Here is a 27,903-nt window from a genome sequence, read left to right as displayed (position 1 = left end):
TGTTCTATGAGAAACTACACATAAAACCTAGAAAAACATTGTGCAGAAAGGATATAGAGCCATTTCAGGACAGTGACTACCTCTGTCCAGGGAAAAGGATGCAGGGATGGCATGCATGGGAGGTGAGCTATCTGTCCCACTCTACTTCTCTTTTAATAAAATCTTCGCCAGGGCGCGGTGGCTCATGACTGTAATCCCAGCACTTTGGGAGGCCAAGGGGGATGGATCACGAGGTCAGGATTTCAAGATCAGTCTGGCCAACATGGTGAAACCCTGTCTCTACTAAAAATACAAAAATTAGCCAAGCGCAGTGGTGCGCACCTGTAGTCCCAACTACTAGGGATGTTGAGGCAGAAGAATCGCTTGAACCTGGAAGGCGGAGGTAGCAGTGAACCAAGACCGTGCCACTGCACTCCAGCCTAGGAGACAGAGCAAGACTCCATCTCAAAAATAAAAATAAAAAATAAAATAAAAAAATCTTCAACAACAATGGCAAAAAGTGAACATGTGTCAAATAAGTGTAGGGAGTGGAGGGTACATGCTCTATTATCTTCTGTTCTTTGAATGTTTGAAATGTGCCATAATTACCTTTTTTTAATTTAACAGGGGGAATTCTTACGAATTGTGGCTGAAGATCACTTCTGATTATTCCTCAGAGAAGGTTTAGGACACCCTTTGATGAACCCAAAGTCATCAAGTTCCTACCCTGGCCATACCTTTTCTCCAAAGAAAAGTAATCATGAACACAGCGTCTGGTGGGACACAGAGGGTTTTGCACCTCAGGCTGGCCTGGTGCTCTTGGGGCAACAGTGCAGTGCCGATGCTGGGGTGGCCTATAAGTGGACCCACAGGGTGTCCGTACATGTCCTTCCATCCATGCTTTTCTTCCCCTGTTCCCCCATCCCCATTGTTAAACACTTCTACCAGTATCTGCTTCTTTCCCTTCATGAAAGGAGGCATGTTTCTAATGATGTATCTATCCTGCCACCTAGCCTTCAGCAATATCACTACAACAAAGTTGCCTCACGCTGCTCTTTTACACAGACTTCAGTCTTGCTGAACCTCCCAGATCTAGGGAAGGACCTGAACAAGGGGGCACTTTCTTTATTGAACATCACTGTACCTTAGTTTGGGACCAGGACAACATGGTCGCAGCATTAGTATTCTTGATGTGTGTTGGCCTCTGGGAGAGACTGAAGTCAATGTCATGAGGTCTTTAAAAATTGAATAAATTATATAAATAAGCCTGTCTGAGAGTGGTGAGAGTGACACAGAAAAGAGAATGAAGACAAGATCCTTAGCTAACATTTTTCCATTCTAATCAGTAGAATCCACAATACTTTGTGTCCTACTAAAAAGTCTAGCTTTCCCAAACTGTGTTATCAGGCATCATCCTTGAAAATCACTTAGAAACTCACAGAAAATGACCACAGGTAAGGAATCCAAAGCTTTATAAAATGAAAACGCTATCTATCCTTTGAAAAGTTATCCAGATAAAACAGCATAAGCCTTTCACTCCGTTGCATTTCTTGAAAGTTGGTTTTGATAAGCAGTTAATCTTTTAAAGGAAAGAGGAGGGGTGATCTCCGGGGAAACGGGACACAAGTGGTTGATATTTAAATACTACTTCCCCGAAAAAGATGCAGTTGACAGGTATAGAAGCTAGTCTATGCCAGAGTTGGGAAGCCCATGACAGCGAAAGCAAGCTGGCAGCAAAGGGGGGTCTCCAGGAAGGGAACATTTGTATCTGGCAGGAATTAATGATCCCCTCCCAATTACTCTGGTTGATGCAAACTATTTTTTTTTCTAGAAGCAATTTTCTAAAGGTGATTGTGAACAGATCTAGACCTCCAGAATGGAGTGAAGGGGAAAATGGAATCAAGTAAGGCTCATAGGCATCCTCCATAATCTCGTATCCTGCAGTAACAACACCAACACCTTCCCACTCCACTGTCATATGTTAATTATGGGCTCAGAAACAACACCCATCTGGCCAGTCCTCCATCTTTGGATGAAATTACTATAGACAATCCCAGGCTACTGAGGTTTCTCTCATGCCCTCTCGGGAAGCCTATCCCAGGGTCTCTTGGACAACAGCTCCAGTCTCTGAATCCCTTATAACTTAAGCCCATTTCTAAGTGGAGATAAAGAATGGCTGCTTAGCACACCAACGTGGCACATGTATACCTATGTAACAAACCTGCACGTTGTGCACATGTACCCTAGAACTTAAAGTATATTTAAAAAAAAAAGAAGAATGGCTGCTTAACATTTACAGTCTTGCAGAGTAACCTCTCTCCATGGCCCCTGTACTGCTCTGCCCCAGGGTCCAGCTCCCACCACATTCTCCTCCTCCCTTCTCTCTACCCTTTTTATCTTTTCTGTGAATGATTCCCTCTCCTTTTACCTGTCTTCACATATTGTATTATCCAGCCATTGGAAGTTGGCTACACGAAAAGAGGTGTCACTAGAGGCCATCTCTCTCAGAATACAGGGTGACTGGAACGAGGCAACTCATGTTTCTTTGGAAGGAGTACCACAATTTCCCCCAATCATCTGAAAAGCTACCAGTGTGCCTGAGGCAGGCTGAGCTGCTAAGGGTGTGCAGAAAGAAATAGGAGCAGGGAAGAGAACATACTGCACGCATTCTGCTGCCACTCTTGTAGTCTGAACTTGACACAAATGAGAAAATAACACATGATCTCCCTCACTTCTAAAATATTTCCACCAAAGTTTTGAATATTGATTAGTTCCTACCTTACCAAGCCCTCAGACAGAGAAAAGAAGAAATTAAGAGGAGCCTTGCTGCTATTTTTTGTTTTAATCATTACACACAATTCTCCTCCCTCTCCCAGCCACCACCTAAACCCCCTTTGGCAATACAGGCAAAGACATAACTTTAAATGTTAGCCTTGTTTTAAAATGTGCGTTTCGGCAAATAGATAAGTGAGAAGAGAGATCAGGATCTGGGGGTGTTAACGGCATAAAGTGAGATGCTCCTGAACTGAACGAGCAAGAAAAAATATTTTCTTAAAAGCAGTCCTCCAGAAAGAATTCTTATCATAGATAAGGGTGCAGTCTAGTGGCAAACTTCATGAAATGCAGCCCCTTCTCCAAAGGAAAGTTAGAATACTTCTCAAGGGAGGAAGCACAATGTAAAAGGTGTAACAGCCCACACCAAGTCCACCCAGCAGGGGCAGTGACACTGGTCATTTCTCTCTGACTTGCCTATGAGGTTCATGGCCCACTCAGGTCAATTTCAGAAAAGGCTAAAACCACCACCTTCCTTTTTTCGAGGCCTTAGTTTTCTTTCATTTTATTAAAGAGGTTCGAGTGGCATGATTCGGTTCCTGGTCAGGACCTCTTCCAAGCAGGTCCTGTGGTCCTGTCAGCTCATATTCCTGGGATGTGCCTACAAGCACCAACTAACCTATCAACTTATCACAAGGTCTCCTCCCGCTACTCTGCCACCCACTCCCTCCAGGGATGTGGCCCTGCCCAATAGAAATACCTCTGCAAAATGACAGAGAGGGAAGTGTCACTCCAATCCACCTTTCGTCCCTCTAAGAACCCCACACACAAGGACACTTTAGGCCACCATGCAAGGTTTTCAGACTTAGCATTTCCTGCGAAGTGTCCATCTCTGCAACTCACTGCTCTCAGTAATGCTGTTGTATGAATGTCCATTCCTGTAGGTACACAACACACACACACACACACGAAGAGAGACAGAAAGAGAGAGAGAACCTCCCTGGCCAACATAGCTGAAGGAAAGTGGTCACCTCTTCATCATGAGTACAGAAACCCCCTGATTAAATCCTCTTCTCCAGACTTTTAGGGGAGAAATTCAATTTTTCTTTTTTTTTTAAATTTAGCTCACCAGCCATCACTGGCCATCCTACACTACCTGTCCCCCAAACACACACACACACACACACACACACACACACACACCCCACATGGAAACAGACACCAGCATACAGTCAATTGCAGAAGCTTAGGAAGATTTCTTGGGCACGGTATATCCAGTTGGCTAATAAGAAAATACGTCTCCCTTCAGCCTGTGCCTTGACTAGTTAAGGGATAGGAGAGAGGGGGAGACGAAGTTACTCTCTTCATTGTGTTCACCCTGCTCCGAAGAACTCTGTCTTCCACTGGCCCCTCCACCTCCTCCCCATTCTCTGTAGCCCCAGCCTGTCCCCCTTGCCCCTTTCTTACATTCCGCGGGGAGGAGGGCGCTGTTCAGAGGGGAGGAGGGCGCTGTTCAGGGAGCGAAGGGGAGCCCCCTTGTGTCTAGAAGGCCTCTCCCCACCCCCACCCCGTGTGAGTTTGTACTGCAAAGCTCCTTGGCATCCTTGCCTGAGTTGGGTGTTGGGAAGCTCAAATTGCAGCTACAAACTGGCTGGCAGCCAGGGGCCGGCTATTTAAAAGCGCCTGCTCGCCCGAAGCCCGTAGTCTCTTTGGAAACTTCTGCAGGGGAAAAGAGCTAGGAAAGAGCTGCAAAGCAGTGTGGGCTTTTTCCTTTTTTTTGCTCCTTTTCATTACCCCTCCTCCGTTTTCACCCTTCTCCGGACTTCGCGTAGAACTGCGAATTTCGAAGAGGAGGTGGCAAAGTGGGAGAAAAGAGGTGTTAGGGTTTGGGGTTTTTTTGTTTGGTTTTTTTTTTATTATTATTTCTTGATTTCAACATTTTCTCCCACCCTCTCGGCTGCAGCCAACGCCTCTTACCTGTTCTGCGGCGCCGCGCACCGCTGGCAGCTGAGGGTTAGAAAGGAGCGGGGTATATTTTAGATTTTAAGCAAAAATTTTAAAGATAAATCCATTTTTCTCTCCCACCCCCAACGCCATCTCCACTGCCTCCGAGCTCATTATTTCGGTGGTTGCTTGGGGGTGAACAATTTTGTGGCTTTTTTCCTCCTATAATTCTGACCCGCTCAGGCTTGAGGGTTTCTCCGGCCTCCGCTCACTGCGTGCACCTGGCGCTGCCCTGCTTCCCCCAACCTGTTGCAAGGCTTTAATTCTTGCAACTGGGACCTGTTCGCAGGCACCCCAGTCCTCCACCTCTCTCTACATTTTTGCAAGTGTCTGGGGGAGGGCACCTGCTCTACCTGCCAGAAATTTTAAAACAAAAACAAAAACAAAAAAAATCTCCGGGCGCCCTCTTGGCCCCTTTATCCCTGCACTCTCGCTCTCCTGCCCCACCCCGAGGTAAAGGGGGCGACTAAGAGAAGATGGTGTCGCTCACCGCGGTCCTCCTGCTGCTGGCCGCCTATGCGGGGCCGGCCCAGAGCCTGGGCTCCTTCGTGCACTGCGAGCCCTGCGACGAGAAAGCCCTCTCCATGTGCCCCCCCAGCCCCCTGGGCTGCGAGCTGGTCAAGGAGCCGGGCTGCGGCTGCTGCATGACCTGCGCCCTGGCCGAGGGGCAGTCGTGCGGCGTCTACACCGAGCGCTGCGCCCAGGGGCTGCGCTGCCTCCCCCGGCAGGACGAGGAGAAGCCGCTGCACGCCCTGCTGCACGGCCGCGGGGTTTGCCTCAACGAAAAGAGCTACCGCGAGCAAGTCAAGATCGGTGAGCGCGCTCGGTGTGCCAGTCAGTTACGCGGCGCACGGGCGGGGGACACGGGACCGGCCGGGCCCGCGCGCTTTGCGCAGCAAGTGGCTTCGAGCTGGGGTGCAGCTCGGGAGTAGTCGGGGAGGGTCCTTGCACCTCGGAATTGGAGTCCTGGAGGATCCTGCTACCCTGGGGAACTGTCTAGCCGAGTCTATCCCAGCTTTCGCTCTTTCTCCTTCCTCCTTCCTCCTTCCTCCTACCCACACCTTGCCCGCCCCCTCCCCCTACTCTGTCCGAATACTGATTCTGAGCTCCTATTCGGTCACAAGGTCCAAATCCCCTGGTACCCTATCTACGGTCTGAAAGAGTGTATGTTACATTATCAACTCCCTCCTCTACCCCCTCGCGCCCCGCATACGTATTTTTCAGAACTTGGAAAAAAATCTCTTTTGTTAAAATATTATTTTAATTGCGGCCTGGAGAGAGAGGCATTACCCATCTTCCGAGCTAATTCCACCTTTGTCCCTCTTGGCCCCTCCATCCCCTTGCCTCCAGACGTTTCTATCCCTCCACCCCTACACACACACCACAAACACCCCACATCCTTGGTAGCTAATGCCTTTCGGGTGGGAGCCCTGATGCCCCTCCCATGTGCATAACCATTGCTTTTTATTGAAGATGATTGCCTGTGGTAGATGGTAAAACATATTTAACTGCAAAATGACTTTTATTTTATCCCAGGAAGGGAAAAATACTTTAGGAGCGCGGGGGTGCGGGGTGGGGGTGGGGAAGAGCAGGAAGGAAGGGTTTGATATTCTGTGCCTGGTGTTCGTTTCTGAATCTAATTCCTTTTCCCCCTCTCCAATTCAGATTTTACCTAGGATGAAAGGTGGACATAGGGCTGGGAGGCAAAAGGGGATGTGAGATTCAGATCTTTCAACTTCCTCGCCTATGCAGATTCCTGGCACCACCACCACCTCCACCCCCGCCCCGCAATTCCTCCCTCCGCAATCCCCCCACCCCGCCCCCCCATCTCTTAAACCAGATCACAAGTGGGTGTGGATTAAGTGCATGAGGGGCCCTGGAAACGCAGAATGCAAAATTCAGGGGGCGGAGACAGAAAAGCCACGCACTGGGAGCCTCGCCTCCTCCTGCCCCGCCCCCGGGTTGCACCGCCCCCAAATTCTCGGCGCCAGGAGTCTAGGGTTGAAATGATTGACAGAGCTACTTGTTCAATCAGAACAGTTCTACCCCCTTAGACTGAGTTTCTTTTTGGAAAGAGTTACCTGATCATTAGTTAAAAAAAAAAAAAAAGTTAAATAAACTACATAAAAGTCTGGGTTCTAAGACGTTAAACTGGCTATTGATTCTCTCCAAAAGGGGTTAAAACTTGGCTAAACAATGTTTATTTGGCGTAGTTTAGTTACGGAGACAGTTTAGTTACGGGGGCAATCCCCTTATCCCTCCCTGTCCCTTTCCATTACTCACGAGCACCCTAACATGAGTTTTCTTAAGTGCAAACTTCAGTCACTATAGGGCAGGAGAGGAGTGCGTCCGCGCTTGCCAAGAGGCCGGAGAGCTTCCTGTATTCAGCTTCCGTCCCCGCAAACCCTGCAGGGTTTGAGTGGTGCAGGCGCCAGCCCCTCTAGCTTTGCAAGAGGTAGTCGATCTCCAGGTTGCAGCCTGCAAAAAGAGGAAAAAGGGAAGACGTGCCCGCCCTGGGAACTCCAGAGACCGGCTTGTGAGATTATTTTTATTAAGATCCACTTTTTAAAGGCGGTCCTGCCCGCCTTCATCTTGGGGGATGTGGATTTGGAAAAGCCTAGCGGAGGGGGAAAACATTAATTGATTTCCCGGCTTGGAAGCGACCGCCCTGGGTAACAATCCAGTCACACCGAAAGTACGTAAGGTGTCACTCAGCCGCATCCTGGCTCCACTTATTATTTGCCAAGCGTGTAGTGTGATGTGGCTAGTGTGACGGGTGTGCACGCAGGGCGCACGCGCGCGCAATTGCTAGGCGAGCACGGAGGGCGCATCACACACACACACACACACACACACACACACACACGCGACACTTCAGTCCAAACAAGATCCCCTGTAGAATTCCCTGCCGCCCCTTGCTCAACCCCCACCTTCTGAGTGCCTTTGAGCCAACCCGAAGCCGCCTGTTCTACCCGCCCCCTCCCCAGCACTCCTCTCCAACTCCACCCCGCCGAAGGCAGGTGCCCGGCCGGCTGCTGTTGCTGGTTGGCGGCGCTCCACCGCGGCTGGTGCCGACATCTTCTTCCCGAACAGATGGGATGGGAGTGGGCGCTCCTGGAAAGGGCGTTTTAGCCGGACAACCATTGGGCGGGTCCCCAAAAAGTTGGAGATGGTGTAGAGACCGTTCTTAAGGAGAGAGAAATGGACAGAGAGGGAGAGTGCCCTTTTGGTCCTTTAGCCAAAATTCCTGCTTCCCAACCCACCTCCCACCTCCCTCTTCTCCCCCACCCCCGCCAAAATCTGAGCTTGCAGATATGGATTTGCTCCCTCCCTCCCGCAGTTGCAGCATACACACACACACACACACACACACACACACACACACGACATATTATATCTACATAATGCGTATTATATATTGTGTATATGTTATATACTATATTACATATATTTATATGTAACCAAACATGTATAACCCAAAAAAGGTGCATTTCTGGAATCAGAAATGGGGAGCAGAGGAGAGTGAGGTGGCAGGCAGCCAAAGCCTCTGGGAGGGAGAGGAGAGGGCAGAGGAGAGGGTGTTTTGCTAGGCTGTTGCTGAGCAACTGGAGAGGGAGTGGGCCCGAGAGCAGGGTGCTGAGAGCGAGCCTGGCTCTGCATTTCATTCTGGCCAGTTCAGGAGCAGAGACAGATGCGGAAAAAAGAATGTGTGTGAGGCTGGAGGGAGATGAAAGACGGGAGTTATTTGATGGGCAAAGCTCAGTAAATAGCGGTGAGTGGAGGGAGTCAAGGAAGTACTGGGTTTGCTTTCGGGCATTTTTGGTGGGCAATGAGGTTTGATGGGCTGGTCTCCAGCATAGATACCGGGGTTCGGGTAGGTCTCCTCTGTGCTGGTGAGACATTCAGTTTGAGATGTAGGGAGCCGTGGGTTCTGGCTTTCAGTTCTGTCATTAAGAAATGAGACACCGTGGGACAAAAAAATAGGCTTCTGGAAAAGAAAGCAAAAGCATTACCTAAATAAAAGTGAATTCAGCCTTTGCTTCTTTGAGGGGTTTGGCCTCCATCACCCTGGCTTCTACTCCAAGCCTGGTCTAAATGCCATGTTGAAGTCAAGTTCCAGAGTTAGGTTTATTGGCCAAATTTATGTCTGGGTTGAGCAAGATCATGGAAAACTGAAGGAGCCAAATTCCTTTCCCACCCGCACCCCCTCCCTCTGAAACAAGTCTTTGAGAGGATGGCTGCCCTGAGCCAACCAAAACGGGAGTTGGGAAGAAGAGATGGGGCTTTAACTGGACTTTTCTTGCCACCTCCGCCCACCGCCCCCGCCCCGGCCCCCGCCTCCCCCCGCCCCCACCTTTCTGCTGTGTCAGCTCAGACTGGAAGAACAAGCAGAGTTAGCCCTAGTGAGAGCTCATTTTCTTTCCATTTCTCTTTTTCCCCTTTCTCACCCCTCCCTCCTACTCTTCCCTCTGCCCTTCTCCATCCACCCCCCCGACCCCCCACCCCAACTCTAAGGCATCCCCTGAGGGCTTGAGTTTTAAGTCAGAGCAGCTGTGAGTTAGTCCCGGGGCTTGGGCTGGATTTGAGCAGGCAGGTGGGCCTGCAGCTGCAGAGGGTGGACCCGCCTGACCCTAGGAGCCAGAGGTCATCGTGAGGGTTACAGCAAAGGGCATGGGAGCAGGAATTCCCTGCAGAAGCCCTGGCCCCCTTAATGGAGCGAAGAAGAAGCCAGCGGGAAGGGGAGGTAATTCTTGTCTAAAGTTTCTACTTTGTACCTGAGCAATGCCTATGAAACTTTTAAGATATTTAGTGTGTGGAAAATAAAACTCTGGAGAAGAGACCACCACACTCCAGACCCACTACATCCAGAAACTGGAAGAAGATCATAAAGAGCAGGTACCAACCAGGGGCCAGAGCAGAAGGGAAGAGGGCGGGAGAACGGCTGCATTGAGAGTCAAGCAGGCGATTTGGAGGGGTTTGTTTAGTTTTACATTTGCTTTTTCTCTACAGTTGGTCCAAAAGCTGCAATTCCCAGAGACTGTCCTTAAATTGCAATCTGGACATGTTATTCAAAACAGTAAGACTGATTACATATTGATTACATACTTGCAAAAATCAATAATAAAATAAACAAGGAAGGCAGTGTAGGCTTCTACTCCTCTCCCCCAATACCAGTGAAATCCCCCCCTTTTATTTCCAGTTTCATTTCTTTCCATAAATTCTGTTATGATGTCATTTCTCTCTCTCTCTCTCTTTTTTTAAAACATAAATCCAGAGGAGTGACTGAACATCTCTGTGAGGGGGAGAGGTTATATTCCCACCTTGGCCACTATGCTGTTGGCTTAGAGCACCTAACCAGGTTAGTTAGTTAGTGCCTGGCCACTCAGCTTAGCTCAGTCCTAGTGTCTCTCCAGGAACTGTCTGGGTATTGGCCAAAGAATGTTAAAGCTGGAAGGAACGCATAGCCATCATCACAGTCAAGGTCCTAGTTTTAGGATGAGGATACTGAGGCCTTGAGTGGGAAGTCACTTGCCCAAGATGTGGCAGCAGGATTAGAGGCAGACAAGGGGCTGGGACTCAGCTCTTCCCGGCAGGGGCTCCAGCACTGCATTCAGCCATTCCTGGCTTTCTCGCTAGTCACTGGGGCTCGTGCCTGGGCCTGGGCTAACCTGCAGTAAGGCCTTTGGCAAACACTGCCAGATGCTATCACACCATGACATAAGAACCCACAATCTGAAGGCGCTCTGTTTTAGGGGCAGTAGGAAAAGGAGTGAAGCGGCCCCAAAGTGGAGAGGGCCACACTCTCTTATCTTCACACTCACTTCTGTCCCTTTTTCTACACAGTCTTGCATACAAGCCTGGCTTAAGCTAGTGGTTTGGTCAGAGAAAGAGGACCAGGAGGGTGTGAAGGAGGGGTGTTCAGCCCAGCTTTCAGGTCCATGCGCCAAACCTCATTTTCTACATGACAGGAAGCTCTCCTGATGCGGAGAGGCAGGCAGGCCCTGGCTGCCTCTGAGCTGTGCAGCGGCCTGTAGTCTTGAAGAACACGGTGCAGAAGTGGCCCGCTTCCAACAGCACAGTCCTCACGTGGTGCCAACAGAAAGCAGAGATCGAGGGAGGGTGTGGTTGGGTGGGGTGAGTGTGGTAACTAGGAAGTTCTGCATCCAAAGGAGAGAAGGAAAGCCATACACCACCAAAGCTGATAAGGAAGAGAGCATGAGGGCCCCCTGGCTTTCATAGGCAGGTGTGTCTCAGATCTTTCAGCAGGAGAGGAGAGATGTGCTTCCAGAGGGCAGCTGGGGACTTCCGGTTACGCTGCAGGAAGTGCTGAGAGCCGTTGTAATACATCCTGGAGGCCGTGGCAGCTCCTCCTTCTGGGATGCTTAGGAAGGAGGCAGATAAGATAGGCCCCTTTTTCCACTAAGTCAGACCTGCCAGGTGAACTATAGGAACATTTTAAATGAACTCAGTTATCTCATGTTTGACCCCTCAACCTAAACCATCAGGCCCCTTTCCCTGGCCTAAAATAAGGTCCCACTGAATCTGCACTCAGAGCCAGGCCTCAGATGACCTCTGCTGATTCTCTGAGTTGTTTTATGTGGGTTCCAGTTATCCCGAACTGGGACTGTGACACCCCTCTGTCACCTCAGCCAGGATGACTCTTCTTCCAGATCATTTAGAACAGCACTTCTAATTGAAACATAATACAAGCCACATTTGTCATTTTTAATTTTCTGGTAGCCACATCTTTTTTAAAAAGATAAAAAAAAAAACAGGGAAATTAATTGTAATAACATATTTTAACTGAATATATCCAAAATATCCTTTCACCACATGCTCAAAATAAAACAATTATAATGAGATATTTTACATTCTTTCCTTCATATTTAGCCTTTGAAATCCGGTATGTTTTTTACACTTACAGCTCACCTCAATTCGGACACTAAATTTTCATTGGAAATACTTGATCTGTATTTAGATTTCATAAAATTTACAGTTGAAAAAGCAGAGTCACATACCTGAAGCATTCCAAACATACTTTAAAATCTTTCCAATAACTGAGTTGAGTATCTGTTCTTAAATTTAAACTAATTAAAATTAAATAAATTTTAAAATGTGGTTCTTCAGTTCCCCGGGCCACATTTCAGGTGTTCAGTATGTATCTGCACGTGGCTAGTGGCTACCAGCAAACCCCTCTCTCACCTGAGAAGGGAACTGCTGTCCCCACTCTTTCCTTTTGCTCCCAAAGACTCAAAAAAGAGGAGTCTCAGCTTTCGTTGACAGGCAGGGCTCCCTTGTTTGGTCCCTAGCAGAGCCTGGGCACCTTCTTAGGGGCCTCAGGAGAGAAGAGTAAACCCTACTTCCTCCCTGCTGCCCCTTCTGGTCATGCAGAACTTTGGGGGAATGTGGCTGCGGCTGGCAATGTTCTGAACTGGCTGTGGTGGATCATGATGGGAAAGTGGCCAGAAGAAAAGCAGCCCAGTGCTTCCTCCAGAGGCTGCTCCCCACCTATCCCCCCACCAATACCTTCTCATTTGGGGCATGTATGGGGAACAGACAGACACTTCCACTAAGCATGCTGCCCCTTCCCCAACTCCAAAAGAAGCTTGGCTGGAGATTCTCACCCAGGGACCTGTGCATCAGCATGTATTTCCTATGTGTACAGTTATCGCCAGCTGCTTCCCAGGGACCAAGAAATGTGAACCAGAGTCACAACCCCAAATCCTAGTTTGGCATCAGAAAAAAACAAGGAGCCTCTCTTTACCTCTGGTCCCTGGACAGTGGGGCAGATGTAAGCGGGACCTCAGCCCCTTACTCTGTGAGGTGTCACCTTCCCACCTGTGGCATCTACACTGTGGAGGGCGGTGGGCCCCCTTTTCTCTATATATCTTCAGGGAAGGAGGCTAAGTGCCCTTAACGCAGCATGAAGGAATGGGTTAGGCAGAGGAAGGACTCCCAGGAGGAGTTCTCTAAGTGGAGACAGGTCCACAGAGCACCTGTGCCAAGTCCTTTTCACCTGGTGTTGGCCAACAGACCCCCACAGACAAAGGTTGAGCCAACACTTTCTGGAAGACCTTCCTGCAGTCCAAGGAGCCTTAGATCTTGTGGTCTACAAGTAGGTGTCTGTCAACCAGGTGTCACAGCAACCAAATTTTTAGTTGATGATTGGAACTAGGGAGGTGGTAGGAAACAGAGCACTACAAAGGCAGAGACCTGTGCTGAGAATGAATTAGCACGCATCACCCTGATTAATCCTCAGAATATAAGGGAGAAGGGGCCATTGCCATCCTTCCCATAACACAGGTGAGAAAACCGATTTGGAAAAAGGAAGAAGAAAGTAAGGTCTTTGGGAGGCTGAGGCGGGTGGATCACGAGGTCAAGAGATCAAGACCATCCTGGGCGTGATGCTGCGTGCCTTTAGTCCCAGCTACTCAGGAGGCTGAGGCAGGAGAATCATTTAAACCTGGGAGGAGAGGGTTGCAGTGAGCCGAGATCATGCCGCTGCACTCCAGCCTGGCGACAGAGTGAGACTCCATCTCAAAAAATACATAAAATAAAAGAAAGAAAGTAAGGTCAAAGTAAGTCTGTACCAAGGTTTGTTTGTTTATTTATTCTTAGAAACAAGGTCTCACTCTGTCACCCAGGCTGGAGTGCAGTGGCACAATCATGGCTCACTGCAGCCTCCAACTCCTGGGTTCAAGCCATCCTCCCTTCTCAGACTCCCCATTGCTAGGACTATAGGTGCACATTGCCACACCTGGCTAATATTTCATTTTATGTAGAGATGGGGTCTTGCTGTGTTGCCAAAGCTGCACCAAGGTTTACTGAGCTATTGTCAACAGCTTCATCTTCCTCCCAGAAAGGGCAACTGAAGGTTTAGGGTGGCACAGTTTGCTGTACCTATTCAGTAGTGGGCTGGGATTTGAACCCAGGTGGTCTGGTTCCTGATTCTGAATGGTTATCCACTATACTACATGGTGTCTGTATTTCTCTGGTAAGGATAGAGATATATTCCCAGCTCGGCCAGCTTTGCTGTTGGTTTAGAGTACCTAACCATGTTAGTTCTCCTGGCCTAAAATGGGGTAGGGGGGCTCAGCTGGGTACACCTACAGCCCTCATCATCCAGTCAGTAGGACTCTGAGTCTGTTCAACTCCCCTCCGGGGTCTTCCTCCTGGCTTTCCTCCACTCTTACAGCTGCTTTTTGGGATGATAGCTTTGGGGGTTTGTTTTTTTCTTGAAAGGTTAGTGCTCATTTCCTCCTCAGCCCATAATTCAGGTTAAAAAGAACCCAGAACATGCATGCCTATTTCTGACGATCGAGTAAAAACAAAAACAAACAAACAAAAAACAAACAAACAAAAGAACATCTTCTGAGAGAGACTGGCGCCAGGCAGGTGCTGGTCAGAGATGGGATGGGTAGGAAAAGCGATGATGTTGCCGCTTCCCTGGAAGGCCCCACAGCGCCTTCCCCCGCACCCCTGCCACAACCACTATGGCCTTTCTCCTTCTGCAAACGCACACACACAAGCGCAGAAGAGCCATTTGACATCCACAGCTGGGAAACAGACTTCAAGAGACTGAGACATGTCTTACATTTTTTAAAGCAGTGAACAGCCAATCCCTCATGCTTCCACCAGCCTTGTGTTGTAGGGAGGAGCTGGTGGCTGCAAGTTGGCTAGGGACCTAGGGTTGGCAAGGGAGGAGGGGAACTGCAGAACATTCTAGACTGGGCCTCAGTATTTTCATCCATACCCAGGCACAGGCCAGTGCCGTCAGGCCAGCACTGACCAGTAGGACTTTCTGCAATGATGGAAGCGTTGTAGGTCTGCAGTGTCCATATGTGGCCACGAAGTCCTTGAAATATGGCTAGAGTGACTGAGGAGCTGAATTTTTCATTTTATTTAATATTTTTTTAAATAGCCACATTGGCTAGTGGCTACTATATTAAATATATACACATATATATATGTGTGTATATACATTTTGTCTCACTCTATTGCCCAGGCTGGAGTGTAGTGGCACTATCTCAGCTCACTGCAACCTCCACCTCCCAGGTTCAACTGATTCTCCTGCCTCAGCCTCCCAAGTAGCTGGGATTACAGGCACACACCACCATGCCCGGCTAATTTTTGTATTTTTAGTAGAGACAGGGTTTCACCATGTTGATCAGGCTGGTCTCGAACTCATGACCTCGTGATCCACCCGCGTTGGCCTCCCAAAGTGCTGGGATTACAGGCGTGAGCCACCATGCCCGGCCTAAGTGGTACATTAATGTATAGTAGCCTTAGGCCAAGGAGAAGCCCAGTGAATCCAGGAGCACCCCTGCTGTTTCTCACACCCATGGTGCTCACCTGTCTGCCTCCCTGTGCCCTGTGGCAGGGTTATCTTGCTTCAGGGCAGGGGCATGAATGAGATAACCTCCCAAGGCATGCACTGGGCTCTAAGCCCCAGCTTATATTACAGAAATACTTCCAGACCTACTTCTCTTTGCCTCTTGGGCAGATTTACACATCTCTCCATTTAAAGGTTATTTATTGAATACTATATGCTGGTGAGACAAAGAGAAATGACAAAGCTCTGCCCTTAAGAAGTTGGCTATTTAAATTCCGCAGAGGGGACTAGAATGAAACCCAGAAGAAATTCAGCTCTCTTTTTCATTCTTTGTAGAGAGATTCTAGGCGTCCTCATCTTATCTTCTGTCTAGAAAAGGAGATGGGAGAATCTCCCCAGGTCTGGGTGGCCTGGCAAAGCCCGACACTCTTCCTGGACTGTGAATTTCAAAGATGCCTCTGTTTCTTCAATTTTTGTAAGTTAAGGCACAATATCTGGGTCACCTAGTTTTCTCTTACAATTGATTATTAGGTCAAGCGAGATAGAGTGATAAACTAACACCAGCCCAGGAACAGGCTGTTAATAGCACCAGGGTGTGACTAAGAGGTCCTGGGGTGGGGGGTTTAGATTTTAGGCAGTCAGGTCTCCACCTGGATCCATCCATTGCTATGACTAGCAAGCAAGGTGGAATCAGAACCCTTCAGACTCTGCCAGAAGAGAACAGCCGTGGCAAAAGGGCAGGTTTGGAGAAAGTGGTTGAGCTTGGGCAGGGTACATGCGTTGTGCAATTGTGCAGCATGCGGTATTTCTCACCCTAAGATGCCTCTAGGTCTGTAGCAGCTGGGCTTGCATCATGACACTCTCTGTGTTTGCCAGGACATAGAGAATGGTGCAGTCCTCAAACACGTGTTCATGTTACCATGGGGAGAGGCCCATGTACCGTGTGTACCTCTGTGGATGCTGCTGCACGGGGGTGTATGGGGAACTCCTTATGAATGAAAGAGGACTGAGTTGGTCACCCAAATGTGGCAGGGGCTAGAGGCATTGGAGAGCCAGTGGGAAGGACTGGAGGTATTATATAGAAACCAGAGATTTAGATCCCACCCCAAAGGTAAATACTGTATCCAGAAAATATTATCATCATCCCCTCCCTTAGTCATTGAATAGGATTATGAAGGTAAGGTCTGGCGTCCATAGATCCCAGCAGGAGAAATGGATGCTGAGCATTCCACATTTCCCATCCTCTGCAAAACCCTCTCAGAACAGCATCTCATGGGCGGGGAAGTCTGGAATATGTCTCTCTTCCTTCCTGGATCATTTTCCAATTGCAGGTTACAGAAACAGCAGAATGCCATGCACAAAGAAGCCCTGTTCCCCTCTCCCTCACCTGCCTTCACTCTCCCACACATGGGTTCTCTCTGAGCCTCGCTTGTTTGTCTCCCTGACTCTTTAAATATATCCTGCAGACACACAAACAGAAGGAAGGGTTTTATTTGAGTGATTATTACAGAAGTAGGAGAGAGAGGCACCCAAATTCCAGATTTATTTTTTCTGTGAGACAGGGTCTCACTCTGTCCCCCAGGCTAGAGTGCAGTTGAGCTATCGAAGTGGAGCAATCATGGCTCACCTCAGCCTCAGCCTCAGCCTCCAATCTCCAACCTCCCATCTCTAACCTCCCACCTCCTGGGCTCAAGCAATCCTCCAGTCTCAGCCTCCTGAGTTTCTCAGACTACAGGCGCACGCCTCTATGCCCAGTTAATTTTTGTGTTTTTTTTTGTAGAGAGGGGGGTTTCACCATGTTGTCCAGGCTGGTCTCGAACTCCTGGGCTCAGGCAATCCACTCACCTTGGCCTCCCAAAGTGCTGGGATTACAGATATCAGCCACCATGCTCAATTCCAAATTCCAGATTTTAAAAACACTTCCAGGCTAGGCGCGGTGGCTCACGCCTGTAATCCCAGCACTTTGGGAGGCCAAGGCGGGCGGATCACGAGGTCATGAGATCGAGACCATCCTGGCTAACACGGTGAAACCCCATCTCCACTAAAAATACAAAAAATTAGCCCGGCATGGTGGCGGGTGCCTGTAGTCCCAGCTACTCGGGAGGCTGAGGCAGAAGAATGGCGCGAACCCAGGAGGCGGAGCTTGCAGTGAGCCGAGATTGCGCCACTGCACTCCAGCCTGGGCAAGACTCTGTCTCAAAAAAAAAAAAAAATCGCTTCCAGTCCCTAGAAGTGCGCCCATGCTGTGTGGGTGTCAGTCTCCCACGCCCTCTGCTGGCCACATGGAGATATTGACCTGTTTGTCAAACAGGTTCCAGAGCTGACTGTTGAGTTCTTTTGCTGTTCACGTGCAGAACAATCTTCACCAGGAAATCCTCCCGGGTATCCTGCCTAGATCCCTTCTGCAACCTCAGTTCATTTTCTCTTGATGAAATAGCTCCAGAGTAGCTAGTCTACTTGTTCCTTCTTGTTTTATCTAAAACTTAAACCCTTCCAAAATTGAAAGCCTATTTATGACTCAGCCACAGAGCAGCTGAGTCGAGCTAGCTGCTTCTGGCACTCAGCTCCAGTCTTACTTTCCAGCCCTTTAATCTCTGTGGCTCTGCCCTGGCTCCCCTCCAAGTTTCCGCTCTCTCTGGAGCCTATAGGTGACCACAAGATCCTGATTAGTATCTTCGACACTGGACTCTGCTGCTGCCTAAGGAATAGGTCCCATGGGGTTAAGTGGCACCAGAAACTGGGAGGCACATCAAAACGTTAAGCCTGCTCTTCAGAAGCAGCCAAAAAGCTTGCAAAGCTGGGGAAGGTGTGCCCTCAGGAGACTCGCCTTGGGGAGGCTGGGAAAAGGAGAGAGTTTGCAAAAGCGTTTTGAGTTCCTTAAATGAAGAGAGATATGAGAATCTACATTTTGTATGCCAGTATCACGGTTGCTTGGCCCTGGGGCAGTACTTGAACACGTTCAAAGAAAAGAGGTCAAAATAAATTTACCCCAAGGCATGTCAAACCTTTGTCAACAGCCCCACCCCCCTCCCAGAAAGGGTGACTCAAGGTTAAGGACAGCCCACAGCACTTCTTAGAAAAAGTCCCAAAAGGTGAAAGGTCTTGAGAAGAGCTGTTGAGGGAAGGCGGTGGGCCACCATGCTTCTGTGTCCCCCAGGGCTAAAGAGAGAATAAGCTGAAATGACAGCTGGAGAAGGGCACCCTCTGACCAAATGGACAGAGCCTCCCCCAACAGGTAGCCAGAGGAGGATGGAATGGCACCCCCATTTCAGATGTCCTTAAGAACTAGAGAGATAGATGCTTATTTCTGCTTGGACACAGGGGGATGGACTACATGGCCTACGGAAAGGATTCCAGGAACTGCTACACCAGCCACAGGAGAGAAGCCAGCTTCCCAGGCTCTCTCCCCTTGAAGAGGTGACAATGTGTTGGCTCTCCGGGCCAGGCTGGGGCAGCCCACTGAAGAAGACACAGAGACGCATGCGCTGGTCAGCAGCCAGCCCACTCCCCCACCTGCCCTCACTTTATCCAGTTACAATCTTGATTGGGGAAGGGGTCCAGGCTTCTCCAACCTGAACCCCCTCTAGGCTTTCAGTAGCCACCATTTCCTGCCTGCCCCTCCCCCTACAGGCGTCAACTACTTTTTGAGGATTAGAATGCTTGGTGATGCTGAGTTTGAGTGGCGTGCCTCCAGTCCCTCAATAAGACAGGCCTAAAAGCCATTCTGTGCAATGGTTAGCACTGCCTCTCCTTACTCCCTCTTCTCCAAGATCTGAGCCTCGGGGTGAGGCCTGTGTTACTAGATGATGGAGCCCCAGCCTTTCAATTTGTACAAAGTCCCCAAACCAGCCATGCTTCTCCCTTCCTCCTGCCAATCTCACTTGCACTACAACCAAGAAAAGTCAGTTTACCCCAGACCATGACCCCAATCCCTAGAATCCTGCATTCTACCTACTAGGGATGTCACCCTACTGATGAGTCGTCACAGCAGGGTTTGATAGAGCAGAATCGAGGTACTGGGACATCAAGACACGACTGGGAAGAGGGGGTGAGAGGCCAGAAGGGGTACCAGGACTCTCAGGTTGCATTTTATTCAGGGAGAGCCCGCCCACCACCTTGCTATTTGCTTTCTCCGAGTCATCATCTTCCTCTCCAGTAATTACCTCCCTTCTTTTCCTGTGAATAAATACCCAAAGCAACTCACCACCAGGAACGCTGCGAACCCTTGGAGGCTTCTTTAGGGCAGGGACCTTCTCTGCCAAGGCCTTAAAGACCAGATACCTATTTCATGAGACCTGACAAATCCTGAGCCAAGAGAGAAACAGATGCTTGGGTGCTTCCTGCCACCTGCCATCCTGCCTAGGTTAGGCCAGGTGTCCAAATGCCTTTCCTAACTCACACCTGGAACTTGCCCAGGGCTGCAAGCTCAGAAGTCGGGTTCTATACCTGCCCAGAGGCATAAAACAGTGTCTTCTTAAAAAGCTTCTCTTTCCTTGCACCCCACCCCTACTTCCTGGAATTCTACCCACTTCTTCTGTTCCCCATCCCAGATGTCTGGCGGTCACTGTTCCTGGGCATCCCAGCGATCATGGAGTAGATGGAGAACAGAATTTTCTTTCACCTCATTTCAGTTATTTAAGGTCACTCAAAGCTCTATTTTCTCTTTCCAGTATTTGAAAAAAGAGGGAGGCAATGAAGACAGGGCCCCCCACCTCCACTCACCCCTGCACCTGGTCCCACTGTGGGGCATCCTGGCCACACGCTGCCCGCCTGGAAACAACAATCTAAAGTTCCCCCACTCTGGTTCCTCTGAGGCTGGGGGAGGTCAAGGATCTGAGAGGAGAGGGGGACCCAGGGATGGATGCCTATGAGATAAGAATTGAGGGGAAATCTGCGCACCAAGAAAAGGCCGGACGGGTGGAATTAAGGATCAACAAATACATGAACAAAGTCTTACTTCTCTAAAGGTCAAAAGCCAGCTAAGTATAGACTGTCACCAAGCCACTCCTATATATAACTGTCCCGGTCTCAGCCAGCTGTCGGCCTCTCTCAGTCCGGAGCTGAGTAACGTCCCAGCCTCCCAGGCCCCCGAGCATGGCACCAGTTCTGAGCCAGAGTCGGAGCGAGGCCTCCGAGTTCCACTTGGCCCCACGCCAGTCCCCTCCGGGCCTACACTTCTGGCTCTCTCGTCCCCTCCTCCTGCCGTTTATGAAGGTCCTCACCACCCTGCTGCTCCAGACCCCAGGACCCCCTCCTCCTAGGTTCCCCAGGTCCAAAGAGACCTCAACATCCAGCAGCTCTGAAAGTGCAAAGATCTCACTAACAGGACAGCCTTTGCCCTTCTCGTCCATGCCCTGGCTGTGTCATTTTCCTCCGTGGGCCCAGATTCCCGGGTTCCTACTTCTCAGCCCCACCTCCAGCCAGGTCCCATCTACTTGACCATCCCCCGGCAAGCAAACCGCTCACTGCCACCTTCATCCTTGCAGAGGCCACTTTCCTCGCCCTTCCTCCTTCCTGCCCCCAGAAGGCCCGCTCCGTCCTCACCCATCAGTCCATCAGTCTCTCGATTCTCCTCCTCTGTGAAGTCTCCCTGCCTATGCTCTCTGCTTGACTCCAAGCATGCCAGAAACTTTCTGCCACTTAAATGAGCATTCCCTCTGCTTCCTGGTTCCTATCCCCCTGCTTTCAGGGTGTGCTCCAGCAGAGCAGAGACACATCTGCTTCAGCCTTTATTACTCCCCTCACCCCAAACTGCCCAGCCCTGGGCTCTGGCCATGTGCACCTTGGCCCATGGGGGCTGACCTTCCGGCTCCTTCTCCTGCAGAGAGAGACTCCCGTGAGCACGAGGAGCCCACCACCTCTGAGATGGCCGAGGAGACCTACTCCCCCAAGATCTTCCGGCCCAAACACACCCGCATCTCCGAGCTGAAGGCTGAAGCAGTGAAGAAGGACCGCAGAAAGAAGCTGACCCAGTCCAAGTTTGTGGGGGGAGCCGAGAACACTGCCCACCCCCGGGTCATCTCTGCACCTGAGATGAGACAGGAGTCTGAGCAGGTGCATCTCGGGGATTCCCTCATTCCCCCCCGGCTTTTGACCTTTTCCTGCATCTAAATGGACATTCATGGCGGCAGGAGGTGCTTAGGCTAGACCTGGCAGAGGACCTACAGCCCACCATGTGGCTCAGCTTAGGATGTGGGAGGAGAGTTTCCAGAGCATACACTTGTCAGAACCAAGGGCTTGTGCGAGTAAGTGGGAATAGAGGCGGTGCTCATTTGAGGAGAGTGTGTGCCAGCCCAGCAGCCACACACCAGGTACCTGGGCCCTACAGCTGTGTCCAGTCCAAGGCAGAGACTGAATATTCTCCTAGAGCATCTAGAGACGGGAACCTCTGGACATTGTTACTCAGCAGAAGAGAAAAGCTGCAGGGGAGGGGATGGCCTGGAACACAAAAGAGAAAGTATGGCTCCATACCTGGCCAAAGGCAGGCTTTGTATGATCCCAGCACATGTGACAAGTGACAGGGAGGAAAGATCTTTGGTACCAGATGATTAGAACCAAAGGTGGTCACTTTCCTCCCGAGACCCTTCGGCCCCCACCCCCTGGGCCATTCGTCAGCGCAGCTGGGTGGTTTTCCCTTGGTCTCGCCACGCCTCTCACCCTCCTGTCCCCACAGGGCCCCTGCCGCAGACACATGGAGGCTTCCCTGCAGGAGCTCAAAGCCAGCCCACGCATGGTGCCCCGTGCCGTGTACCTGCCCAATTGTGACCGCAAAGGATTCTACAAGAGAAAGCAGGTACGTCCCCTGCCCTGAGCTCCCAGGCTCAGGTGGCTCCGAAAATGGCACTTGCCAGGAAACTCCACCTTGGGCAAGTGCCTAAGGTTTCCACCGTTAACCACTTAGCATTTCCTGGGCCTCAGATACCCATTCATATACCACGATCATGACTTTCCACATTCCCTACTACGCTGTAATCCATTTCCTCATTCTCTCCTATGCCGTAATCCATATGCTTTCCACAGTTCGCCTTAGCTACATGAATTCATTGCAAAAGCAAAGTCTGTAACACTATTGCACAGCATGTATCATTGGTGCACCGCACACTCAGGAATTTAAACCATATTTTCTCTGTGTACCACCTGAAATCAGCCCATGTCCCTTCACAGCCAGGCTTCCCTTTGGGAATGGTTCTCAGATTTCCAAGGGCATTCGATCCCTGGAGGGCATGGCTGATGGCTGGGCCCCACCCCTGCAGTTTCTGATTGGTAGACCTGGGGTGGACTGTGGGGTGAACAGGTGACCCTGATGCTGATTTAAGGGCACCAATAATCTGAATATAAAAGCCAGGCCACAGTGGGGCAAATCTTGGCTCTGCCACTTACTAGCTGTGTCCCCTTACTCACCATTTAATGTCTCTGTGCCTCCAGACCCTTGTGTAAAATGGAGAATGAGGAGTAAGTGATTGATCTTTGTAAAGCACTTAGAACAGTACCTACTGCATACCAAACGTTGAGTGGTGTCTGGTACATGATAACACCACAAATGATGCCTCCTCCTGTTATTATTATTACCATCATCATTATTATTGGATCATGACTCTCTTGAGAATCCCTGCAGAGTTTCAGGTTGGGGGAACTCGAATGGGTAATATTTAAAAAGGGACTGTAAGCCAGGCACAGTGGCTCACGCCTGTAATCCCAGCTACTCCAGAGGCTGAGGCAGGCAGATCACTTGGGCTCAGGAGTTTTAGACCAACCTGGGCAACATAACGAGATCCCATGTCTGAAAAAGAAGGAAACAAAGGGATTGAAGGAGCTAGCCAAGGGTAGGCTGCCTAAATTCACATTTTCCCTGGGTCTTTCCATGAAACGGGGACACCAGAAACCCAAGGGTCGGGTCTAGCGCCCTCAACTCTCTGGGGATGAGAGTCTTGCCTTGGAGTAGAGAAGAGGCCGGGCAGGGAGGAGCAGAGCCCTGGGGTGCGGCCGTCCTCATCACCTGTTGCTCTACTCACCCCAGTGCAAACCTTCCCGTGGTCGCAAGCGTGGCATCTGCTGGTGCGTGGACAAGTACGGGATGAAGCTGCCAGGCATGGAGTATGTTGACGGGGACTTTCAGTGCCACACCTTCGACAGCAGCAATGTTGAGTGATTCGTCCTCCCCCCACCCTTCCCTCACCCCCTCCCACCCCCAGCCCCGACTCCAGCCAGCGCCTCCCTCCACCCCAGGACGCCACTCATTTCATCTCATTTAAGGGAAAAATACATATCTATCTATTTGAGGAAACTGAGGACCTCGGAATCTCTAGCAAGGGCTCAACTTCGAAAATGGCAACAACAGAGAGGCAAAAAGCTAAAAAGACACCCCCCCTTTAAATGGTTTTCTTTTTGAGGCAAGTTGGATGAACAGAGAAGGGAAGAGAGGAAGAACGAGAGGAAGAGAAGGGAAGGAAGTGTTTGTGTAGAAGAGAGAGAAAGATGAATAGAGTTAGGAAAAGGAAGACAAGCAGGTGGGCAGGAAGGAAATGCACTGAGACCAGGGAGGGGCCCAACTTTCACATCCAGCCCTGGCCTGGGGTCGGGAGAGGTGGGCGCTAGAAGATGCAGCCCAGGATGTGGCATTCAATGACACTCTTGGGGTTTCCCAGTATAGATTGGTCAGGGGGAGAAAGGAAAAGGCAAAACACGCCAGGGCCTCTCCCGGATCTGTCTCCTCCTCTAGCCAGCAGTATGGACAGCTGGACCCCTGAGCTTCCTCTCCTCTTACCTGGGCAGAGTGTTGTCTCTCCCCAAATTTATAAAAACTAAAATGCATTCCATTCCTCTGAAAGCAAAACAACTTCATAATTGAGTGATATTAAATAGAGAGGTTTTCGGAAGCAGATCTATGAATATGAAAGACATGTGCGTATTTTATTCCCCAGGCAGACTTTTTTTTAGAAATCAATACATGCCCCAATATTGGAAAGACTTGTTCTTCCAGGGTGACTACAGTACATGCTGAAGCGTGCGGTTTCAGCCCTCATTTAATTCAATTTGTAAGTAGTGCAGCAGCCTCTGTGGGGGAGGATAGGCTGAAAAAAAAAGTGGGCTTGTATTTATCTACAAGACACCATATAGTCATATATAGGCATATAAATCTATTCTTTTTCTCTGTTTTTTTCTTTCTTCCTTTCTTTCAAAGGTTTGCATTAACTTTTCAAAGTAGTTCCTATGGGGCATTGAGGAGCTTCCTCATTCTGGGAAAACTGAGAAAACCCATATTCTCCTAATACAACCCAGAATAGCATTTTTGCCTGCCTCGAGGCAGAGTTTCCCGTGAGCAATAAACAGCTTTTTTGTGGGGCACAGTACTAGACTTGACAGTGATTCCCCACGTGTGTTCATATGCACCCACCGAGCCAGGCAGAAGCCAGTCCTCCGTGGTGCACAGCGCGCGCCTCAGTCCATCCTATTTTAGTCTTTAAACCCTCAGGAAGTCACAGTCTCCGGACACCACACCACATGAGCCCAACAGGTCCACGATGGATCCAACAATCCCACCCCAGCCTTTTCCTTTCATCTGAACAGAATGTGCATTTTTGGAAGCCTCCCTCACTCTCCACGCTGGCAGGGCAGGAGGGAGACTGAAGTAAGAGATGGCAGAGGGAGATGGTGGCAAAAAGGTTTAGATGCAGGAGAACAGTGAGATGGATGGTTCCGGCCAGAGTCGATGTGGGGAGGAACAGAGGGCTGAAGGGACAGGGGGCTGCTGTTCCATTCTAGCTTTGGCGCAAAGCAGCAGAAAGGGGGAAAAGCCAATAGAAATTTCCTTAGCTTCCCCGCCGTATGTATTTTCTGGAATTTGAGAGGAAAGAGAGGAAAATGGGGGAATGGGTTGCAAAATAGAAATGAGCTTAATCCTGGCCACAGAGCCAGGGAAGGTGAGTAACTTTAGGAGGGTGCTAGACTTTAGAAGCCAGATAGGAACAATCAGTCGAAACTGGCCATGCTTTGGAAGGGACAAGGCTATGTGCTCCGCTGCCCACCTTCAGCCTGCAACGAGGGACTGAGGCCCACGAGTCTTTCCAGCTCTTCCTCCATTCTGGCCAGTCCCTGCATCCTCCCTGGGGTGGAGGATGGAAGGAAGGCTGGGACAAGCAGGGAACACATGATTCAGGAATGCTGTCACTCAGCAGCCAGATTCTGAACCAAGAAAACTCCCATTCTCCAATGACTTCCTCAACAAATGGGTGGCCTTGTGACTGTTCTTTAAGGCTGAAGATATCCAGGAAAGGCGGCTTGGACACTGGCCAAAGAGACCCCTTTGTGCTGTGGACACAGCTCTCTTCACTCTTTGCTCACGGCATGACACAGTGGAGACCGCCTCCAACAACGAATTTGGGGCTACGAAGAGGAATAGCGAAAAAGCAAATCTGTTTCAATTGATGGGAACCCTATAGCTATAGAACTTGGGGGCTATCTCCTATGCCCCTGGACAGGACAGTTGGCTGGGGACAGGAGAAGTGCTCAATCTTCATGAGACAAAGGGGCCCGATAGGGCCAGCAGCCACAAGGACTTGACCTGCCAAGTCAGCACGCCCCATCTCTCTGCACAGCTGTCCCCTAAACCCAACTCACGTTTCTGTATGTCTTAGGCCAGTATCCCAAACCTCTTCCACATCACTGTTCTTTCCACCCATTCTTCCTTTGCATCTTGAGCAGTTATCCAACTAGGATCTGCCAAGTGGATACTGGGGTGCCACTCCCCTAAGAAAAGACTGAGCCAGGAACTACAAGCTCCCCCCACATTCCTCCCAGCCTGGACCTGATTCCTGAGAGGGGCTCTCTCTTCGCACACTGCGTCTGGACTTTGAGCAGGCTTCTGCCCCTTGCATTGGCTTTTTGCTGCCAGCCATCAGGTGGGGGATTAGAGCCTGGTGTGAGTGCGCCAGCCTCTTCCGGTTTCCGAAGTTCGTGCCTGCTAACCCAAACCTGTGAGTCTCTTCTGCATGCAGGAGTTTCTCCTGGGCAGCTGGTCACTCCCTAGAGAAGCTGGGCCTTCATGGACACATGGAACTAAGCCTCCCAAATGGGCGGTCTGGCTGAGCCCAGGGTGGGGAGACCCTGGGAAGGGAGGCACTGGAAGAAGACGGCACCTCTTCCCCCGTGGCAGGGTGTGAGGGAGGCAGGTTTGGAATGGTGCGAGTATGGCAATCTAAGCAGGGGTCTCTTTGACTCCAGGCTGGCCTTTGGCCGACTGTCTGCTCACCCAGAGACCTTGGACTCCGGGCTATCCATGGCTCCGGGTCTAAGTGCTGCCCACTCCCACACTCACACCCACAGAAGGTCTCTCCCATCCCCTTTAGATTTGTGCCTCACTCCGGCAGTGGGGAAGATGCCTCTGTCTTTCCCGTGACTGCCAGGAGATAGGGAAGCCCAGCCAGGACTGACCCTCCTTCCTCCAGCCTCCCCTGACCCACCTGGCAAAGCAGGGCACCTGGGGAGGAAGAGACTGGAACCTTTCTCTGACAGCCAGGCCTAGACAGACAGGCCTGGGGACACTGGCCCCATGAGAGGAGGAAGGCAGGCGCACGAGGTCCAGGGAGGCCCTTTTCTGATCATGCCCCTTCTCTCTCACCCCATCTCCCCACAACCACCTCTGTGGCCTCCATGGTACCCCCACAGGGCTGGCCTCCCCTAGAGGGTGGGCCTCAACCACCCTGCTCCCACCACCCAGCGGTTAGCGAGACAGGGTGCCACGGCAACCGCCAAGCCCCCCTCAAGGTGAGACAGTACCCCGGATCCATCCACTCACCCCTGAGAGGGCTCCGGCCCAGAATGGGAACCTCAGAGAAGAGCTCTAAGGAGAAGAAACCCCATAGCATCAGAGAGGACATGTCTGGCTTCCAAGAGAAAGGAGGCTCCATTTTGCAAAGTGGAGGAGGGACGAGGGGTGGGGGTTTCACCAACCAGCAACCTGGGCCTTGTACTGTCTGTGTTTTTAAAACCACTAAAGTGCAAGAATTACATTGCACTGTTTCTCCACTTTTTATTTTCTCTTAGGCTTTTGTTTCTATTTTAAAACATACTTTCTTGGTTTTCTAATGGAGTATATAGTTTAGTCATTTCACAGACTCTGGCCTCCTCTCCTGAAATCCTTTGGGATGGGGAAAGGGAAGGTGGGGAGGGTCCGAGGGGAAGGGGACCCCAGCTTCCCTATGCCCGCTCACTCCACCGGTTCCCAGCCACCAGCCGGAGTCTCCTCTCCACTGCCACTGTCACACAGTAGCCCACATGGATAGCACAGTTGTCAGACAAGATTCCTTCAGATTCCGAGTTGCCTACCGGTTGTTTGTTGTTGTTGTTGTTGTTTTGCTTTTTCTTTTTTTTTTTTTTTGAAGACAGCAATAACCACAGTACATATTACTGTAGTTCTCTATAGTTTTACATACATTCATACCATAACTCTGTTTTCTCCTCTTTTTTGTTTTCAACTTTAAAAACAAAAATAAATGATGATAATCTTTACTGATGAAAAGGATGGAAAAATAAATCAACGAATACAACCAGTTTGTGAGAAAAAAAAAAGCAGAAAAAAAAAAAAAAACACCTGAATGCGGAAGAGCTCTGCTCCTGTTTAGCATTTTGTACTTAAGGAAATAAAAAACCAACAAAGGATCTCACATTTTCTTAAAAAGTGAAGATTGCTGTATACTATTTATTCAACTTATAATTTATGTTACTCCTTGATCTTTGTCTTTTGTCATGACAAAGCATTTATTTAATAAAGTTATGCATTCAGTTAGCCTGCGTTGGCTTCCTCCGAGGGCTCAGGG

At 50.0% G+C, this 27,903-nt stretch overlaps 1 protein-coding gene across 1 annotated transcript; it reads left to right on the top strand.

Annotated features, from left to right (window-relative positions):
* The first annotated feature begins 4,413 nt into the window (after nucleotides 1-4,413).
* IGFBP5 (insulin like growth factor binding protein 5) lies at nucleotides 4,414-27,872 on the top strand. The gene is made up of 4 exons (XM_003254058.3): nucleotides 4,414-5,568; nucleotides 20,913-21,142; nucleotides 21,762-21,881; nucleotides 23,106-27,872. Exons 1-4 carry the CDS (start codon nucleotides 5,232-5,234, stop codon nucleotides 23,235-23,237), a joined length of 819 nt encoding a protein of 272 aa, XP_003254106.1. The 5' UTR covers nucleotides 4,414-5,231; the 3' UTR covers nucleotides 23,238-27,872.
* The last annotated feature ends 31 nt before the right edge of the window (nucleotides 27,873-27,903 follow it).

This window comes from Nomascus leucogenys, chromosome 22a, assembly GCF_006542625.1.
Source record: "Nomascus leucogenys isolate Asia chromosome 22a, Asia_NLE_v1, whole genome shotgun sequence".
Lineage (NCBI taxonomy): Eukaryota > Metazoa > Chordata > Mammalia > Primates > Hylobatidae > Nomascus > Nomascus leucogenys.
This window is presented reverse-complemented; position numbering and strand designations above follow the sequence as displayed.

Bases quoted from the DNA above. Each gene is read 5' to 3' on its own strand.
- IGFBP5 (XM_003254058.3), top strand. From the start codon at position 5,232: ATGGTGTCGCTCACCGCGGTCCTCCTGCTGCTGGCCGCCTATGCGGGG. The intron at 5,569-20,912 runs GTGAGCGCGCTC...CTTCTCCTGCAG, and splicing joins CCGCGAGCAAGTCAAGATCG to AGAGAGACTCCCGTGAGCAC. The intron at 21,882-23,105 runs GTACGTCCCCTG...TACTCACCCCAG, and splicing joins GATTCTACAAGAGAAAGCAG to TGCAAACCTTCCCGTGGTCG.